This window comes from Petaurus breviceps, unplaced genomic scaffold, assembly GCF_028583685.1.
Source record: "Petaurus breviceps papuanus isolate PSGF00001 unplaced genomic scaffold, PetGlider_PUasm1.0 90740, whole genome shotgun sequence".
In the NCBI taxonomy this organism is placed as follows: Eukaryota; Metazoa; Chordata; class Mammalia; order Diprotodontia; family Petauridae; genus Petaurus; species Petaurus breviceps.
In genome coordinates, this window is record NW_027187330.1 from 5,793,766 (window position 1) to 5,800,470 (window position 6,705).

General features: G+C 55.2%; 1 protein-coding gene across 1 annotated transcript; it reads right to left on the reverse strand.

Moving 5' to 3' along the window:
- Positions 1–2,551: 2,551 nt before the first annotated feature.
- On the reverse strand, positions 2,552–4,385 carry SLC18A3 (solute carrier family 18 member A3). The gene has a single exon (XM_069067059.1). The coding sequence runs from the start codon at positions 4,383–4,385 to the stop codon at positions 2,754–2,756; it is 1,632 nt and encodes a 543-aa protein (XP_068923160.1). The 3' UTR covers positions 2,552–2,753.
- Between the last annotated feature and the right edge of the window lie 2,320 nt (positions 4,386–6,705).

Sequence of the window (6,705 nt, forward strand, 5' to 3'; positions counted from 1 at the left end):
CCCCCCCCCCACTCCCCCTTCCAGGTACCTCCCCAGGGCTTACTCTGGTCTTTCTTTTCTATGAAGGGATTGAGGAGGGTTGGGGGCTCAGTGATCTGAGCCTGGATTTAGGAAAGTAAAAGCTGGCAGGATGGGCCCGACAGATTTGTGGAGAGATATGTTGGCAGCTGGAGCTCTGGGTGTCTCAGTAACTGCAGTGACTGGATCAGTCCTAGCCAGCTATCTCTGGCTCAGCTTCTTAGGCCATTACACAGGTAGAAGCTGCCAGTCTTCTCTGAGAATTAGCGTTGCCCTCGAAGTTTTTCCCCTTTCCCTTCCAAACACCCTCAGAAGCACACATTCACTACACAAATCTCAAGTAGGTAGCACAATGACACACAGCTAAAAAGTTACCTTTTCCCAGAATACACAAACACCCTACACCACCTAAGGAAGACAACTCATGTGTAGACTATCCTCACACAAACACACACTTCAGGGAGACAAGCAGCTTGGAATCATCCCCACCTACCTGAGTGTTTGAAAATACACACGAAGACACACATACTACATGCCACATAGACAAGCAAACTAACGATACTCTCTCAACTTGGCATATTACTTACTCCCTCCTATAGAGGAGGCTATATAAACACACAAAGAGACAAAAGTCCTGGAAACACACATACGAATTTACTTTTGAAAGGGCTTGAGTCAGTTTCTTTACCTCCTCGTTGGACAGTTGCCATGTCTTACCATCAGTTGCCTTATTTTCCTTTATTTGGACGTCAGTCATCTAGGGGAGAGGTTGAGGATAGATTGTGAGTCTGAGTCTGGAGCAGAGCCCGGGTCCGAGCGGGCAGCGCCTAGCCCTGTCTGGCTTTTCTCAAGTCTTAGACTATCGCCCGGCTCCCAGCGAGGGGCTCAGATATCACAGACTCTAGATAGAGACTGAAAATCCCGGTGTGAGAGCACGTAGGATGGGAACTAGACCGTGTTCACTGTGTGGTGATTATATGCCTTTGAGGTAGTTTATGTGTTAAATAGACTAGTATTTTAAGGATATGTGTGTAGGCGGGGGTTGGAGTGGGTCCGGCTTCTGTACATTGCTACTGTCCTTTCAAGTACCAGGAGCCGCCACTGAGCTACCCCGAGTGCTTGAGAAACAGCCCCGAAGGAAGAAGCAAAGCTTAGGAGAGGAGGGTATAGCAGTATAGTGGCATCCTGGGCAATGATCCGGAAGGAGGCTGTGTTCCAGGACCTAGTGTGTGTGCGAGAGGTGGAGGGCAGGTTGTGGGCGTGAGGGCCGGATGTACAGGGGGGGGGGGAGGTACACATGTGTACTGGACATGTGTGTGTTCGTGTGGAGAGGAAGGGGGACCACTGTGTGCAGAGAGGAGGAAGCCCTCTGGTACTTTCTCCTGAATGTAGCTGGTATACGTGGTAGGGCAGGAGGAGTGTGTACAGGGTATGTATATGAGTTTGGGCACTGTGTGTTTGTGCGCGCGAACGCAAAATAGGGGATGACCGTATGAAAACAAGTATCCGAGAGGGAAGAAGACAGTTGTGTGGACACTGAGCTGGTGTTAAGGGTATGTGTGTGGGAGTGTACCGGGAGTGTGTATGCCAGGAGGTGTGTGTGTGGGAGGGTGGAGGGAGCGGCGCTAGTGGACTGGTCGGTAGGTGAACCATAGGAAAACAAAGTGTTTCGGCTTCTCAGAGCCCAGTTCGTCTCAGTAGACCGATTAAAGGGCTGGAGGGGACAGCTTGGGCACGAGTCTCTGGAGCCCAGTCAGAGCCCCACCCCCCTTATCTTTCTTAGCCTCCAACCTTGAAGGACACAAACTGTCCAGCGTGTATGGTATGGTGTGGGATGTGGGGTGTAGGGGGTGTGTGTGTGTGCGTGTGTGTGTATGTGCGTGTGTGTGTGTGTGTGTGTGCGTGTGAATTCTTCCCTCCCATTCCCTTTTCTGGAGGCAGACAGGCTCTTGAACTTGGCCTCCCTCACACCTTGCAGTGTGAATTAGAAACCTAGCAATGAATGCGGCGACCTCGGTATATACACTATTTATTGAATTCCTGTCCCTGAATATACAACTTCAATGACATTACACGGGTCTTGTTCCCCCTCACAGAGATACACAGTGTCACACACTGTTTTGTTTTTGTCAAATTCGAATAAACGTTTGCACACAGAGACTCCAGCTAAATGGGATAGGCAGAGGTTAGAGAACCCACCCCACCCACTCCCGCCGGGAAGTTTTAGGGCTGAGGAGGAAGAACGAACTGTGGTCTCGGGGAGCGTTATACTCAAGCAAGGTGTCGCCTCCTCGGACTACCTTGGGTCCGAAAAAACGAGCAGAAATAGCGTCTTCAAACTACCAAGAGGAGATCATTCCCCGAGCCAGTCCCGAACTGCTGGTCTGACCAGTTACTGGGACGCGGTTGGGGTGGGGTGGGGAGGAAGGGGAGAAAAAATGGGCCCGGGAATCATCAGTGAGAGCGGAGCTAAGGGGAAAGAAGACATCAAGGATTACAAAGAGAACGGGAGGAAAGCTGAATACATTGGGGACACGTCTTAAGAGTGGAGAGAGGGAGACACATTGCACAGACTAGGCTACAAAGCCCTCCAGCACCACCCACCTAACCTAGACGGTGTTATATGGGTCGATTTTCTTTAGTTTAACCCTTATATACCAAGTTTCTAAGAAAAGGAGGAGGCGGAGGACCAGGGGTTTAAAGGATTTTCCCTCCTTCGCTCCTCCCAAATACTTTTAACTGTACTCGTAGTCGTAGTCCGAGGACTCTTCCCCGGACAACGCCCTGGGACCGTCCTGGGCGACGCCTTCCCCCTCCCATCCTAGGGAAACCTCCCCTTCGGGGGGCAGGCCATGGCGAGGCTTGTCTTTGCCTAACCGCTCCTCCAGGCGGATAGTGTCGTAGAGGCCTTTGGGTGACTCGTCCAGAAGTACGTCCTGCTCGGAACGGGACGGCGTCATGTAGCAGACGTTTCGAAGGAGCAAAAGAACCGGTGCGTAGAGCAAGTTAGCTAAGCCCATGCCCAGGTTGAGCTGTGGGAAACCGAGAGTGTGTACGATCTGGCTGGCTACAATGGGCCCGAGGGCGTAAGCCACCGAGTAGGAGATGTCTGCGATGGCGTACACGCTTCCATAGACGGAGACGTGTCGCACATCCACCAGGAAGGCAAGCGTGGGAAGCAGCGCGGTGTCCACGAGCGCGATGCCGAAGCAGATGCCGCACAGGGGCACCACCAACTGGCCGAAGTTGTGGCAGGCCGGCACCGTGCAGGAACTGGCTCCGATGACCACAAGCCCCAGGGCACCATAGAACCATTGTAGGTGGGGGTAGCGCGCAGCCAGCTTGACTGTGAGATAGACGCCCAGGATGTGCGGGAAGAAGGCTGGGAGCCAGGTGAGTCCCATCTCCCACTCGGATGCCCCCATGCTCTCCTTCATCCAGTTGGCGATGGTTGGCTCCAGAAAAGCCAGAGGAATGTTGCAAGTAGTCAGTGCCCCGGCCACCACGGCGATGTAAGGGTCCAGCATGAGCCGGTGGATGGGCGTGCCCACAGGCAAGTTTTCCCGCGCCTTGAAGGAGAAAGGCTTGGCCACCAGCATGAGGAGGAACCCATCCAGCAGGGAGACCACGGCCAGAACCAGGAAAGGGTACCTCTTCCCTGCGAACTGGTAAAGGATGCCGCCGAAGGGGGGCGCTACTAAGCTGCCGAAACTGATGAAGGCGAGGGCCACGCCCAGGGCCCGGCTGCGCTCGGGTTCCTCGGGGTATTTGTCTGCAATCATAGCAATGCTCGACGTGTCTGCGAAGGCCGAACCGAGCCCTTGAAGGCTTCGAGCAGCGAACAGGGTAGCGTAGTCCTCCGCGAAGGCAAACATGACGGTGGACGCGAACATGACGCCCAGGCCGATGAGGAGGGGCGCGTCGTAGCCCACGCGGTCTATGAAGGGCCCGCTCAGGGGGTTCACCAGCAGCTGCAAGATGGCCTTGGAGGCGAACAGCACGCCAATCTTCATGTCCTCGCTCTCTGTGGGGTAAGTGGGCTTGAGGCTGGACTTCGGCGGAGGCGTCGGGGCGCTGGTGGCATTGGTGGACTGGCTGGCGTTGCCCGTGGGCGGCAGCTGCCCGTGGTGGTCCGAGAGGTCCTCTTCGCTCCCCTTGTGCATGCCAGCGATGTAGACGGGCACGATGGGTACGATGACCATGTAGAGCATGTTGTCCAGAAGAAGCGCCACGCAGACGATGACGAGGATCAGCCGGCGCTGCCGGTGTGTCTCCTGCAGCGCCGAGCCCAGGCGCCGGGTGCGCTCGCCCACTGCTTCGGACAGTTTCCCCGCGGCCGCTTTGGCCAGCCCCGCGGGCGCCGCCATCCTCCCCCTCCTCTCTCTGATGACCCCCTGCGGATGCTTCAGCTCTCAGGAGCCCGAGACTCACAGGGCATGGGGAGAGGGAGATGCAGAAGCGCCCGGCCTGGCCCCCTGCGCTGGCCTCCCCCGCGGGACCGTTCCGCTATCCGCACAGCTGTAACCTCCAAGTCTCAGCCGGAGGTTGGGGCAGGCTCCGTGCCCCCTAGGTGGGCGATGTCCAGATAGTCCAGGGGAGCTCACAGATCCCAGCTTTCTTGGTACGGCGCCCTAAGCCCAAAGCCCTGAAGAAAGGATGCTCGAGTCCAACTCGCTTCGCTTCGCCTTGCCTCTCCTCGACCCCCTCCTCCCCCACAGTGAGGGGGCCGTTTCAGGACCGAGCCCCTCGGGTAGAGCGCAGCGCTTGGCTCTCAGTGCTGCCACCGCCCCTGCGGCTCAAGGGGCCCCAGGGAGCTGTGCGCTCTGCCGCCACGGGAGCATCTCCGGCAGGGACAGAGACCCTGTGCGCTCTGCCCTCCACCAAGCAGCGCGGAGCCGGCTTTTGTTGCCCTGGGCACAGACCGAGTTGCATGCTTCTTGTTTCTTAACACTCACTTAGCAATTCCCCCTCCTTTCTGCCCCCCTCCCTTTTCCTCGTTGCTCTTCTCCTCCCCCATCTCTGTCTCTGTCTCTCTCTCTCTTTTTTTTTTTTTTTTTTTGGCTTCCACTTGGGGCTGTGACGCGGTGAGTTCCGGTCCCGGAGTGGTGCCGGGGTCTGCTTGCGTCTGTTCATTCTAATGCGGCACATGTAGGGGCCAGAGCCAATGGAGGGCCAAGAAGAAAGAAACCCTCCTCCACCCTTATCCCTCCCCTTACCCCCTCCCACCCCGCCCTCGCCTTGGCCCCTCCTCCCATCTTCTCTTTGGGGTTTTTTTAAGCTGGGTGGGGGAAAGACAGGAGGGAAGAGAAGGAAGCAGGGAAGCATTTGTTTGAAAGAGGAGACTGGACTTCTTTCTACTTTCCCCTGCGACACCCATAGGGGAGTCCCCCCAGGCTGGCGAAGAGGGTGAGGGAGGAGGCCTGGATTGGCCTTCAGGGCTTCAAAAGGGGGAAGAGAAAAGAGCCAGTCTCTGAATGCCTGAGACCAATGCAGTGGCTTCTGGACGAGAAAGTGACTTGGTCTCAGGCACCTGGTCCTGGCCCTATCCTGAATGAAGGCATATGCTCCATATCTTTTCAATACCTTTTCCCTAGCTCCCTACAAGACTCAGCTCAAATATAGGAGGTCTTTCCTGGTCCCTACCCTCCACCCTCCCAATGCTAGTACCTTTTCTCTAAGATGACCTTCCATTTACAATGTCAATACTATATACATGTATTATAGAGGGGATGTATATATATATATATATATATGTATTATAGACTGTAGGTATGTGTCATAGTCTGTTACAAACATGCATTGTCATGCACCAGAATGGGAGCTCCAGGAGGGCAAAGACTGTAATGCTTTTTTTTTATCTGGCACATGGTAAGCTCTTAATAAATGCTTACTGACCGATTGTCCGTAAGCTTAGACCCCAACTGGGCGGCCTGGAGACATAGAGGTCAAGAACTCCCAATTTTTCTTCCTGACCAGTGGGATCCCGTGGTGCCTGGCTGATGCTACTGTTGGTGAAGGGAAGAGAATCCTGAGAGATTGGTTAATGGAGGTTGACCACTAGTGGGCCGCGGTGTCATCCTCCAGACACCTGCACACATCCCCCTGGGAACGCCAAGTGGTCCCGAGCTGTGTTTTTATATGTATGGATGTCTAGCATCTCGTACAAAAGCTCGTAGAGCGGGTGGAAGCTGATCGGGGACCCTAACCATTAGTACTTAAGGGGACCGAATTCAGCCTGTACCCTCCACCCCACAACCGACCGCTGCGGGTTTCTTTGGGCACCTACACCTTCGGTGTCTGGGACCTTATTTCCGTCTAGTTTGGTCGGAGCAGTGGGAGGGCGGCGACAGGCTGTGGTGACCCGGCAGGACGAGTTGTACCACGACTGAGATCCTGGAGGGGCTATTCGCCCTTCCTCCAAACTGTGCGTCTGGAAATACAAGTGTATGCTCCCGAGTTTGTGTAGTCAACAAATTTGCCCCAATCAGCCCTCTACTCAGTACCGAACCCTCTCCGGCTCTGAACCAAACACCCCTGGAGCCCCGGTATTAACCTGACCCTATGCATTCAATCTTTACCACCCCTTACTCTCTCTGCCTGGCACTAGGGTCAGGACCGAGAGCAGCGTGACAGCTCAGGTCTGGCATTGACCGAGGGTCCAGGGAGTGAAGGCAGGAGTGTCCGGGT

Excerpts from the sequence above, each read along its gene's own strand:
- SLC18A3 (XM_069067059.1), bottom strand. The coding sequence starts at position 4,385 with ATGGCGGCGCCCGCGGGGCTGGCCAAAGCGGCCGCGGGGAAACTGTCC.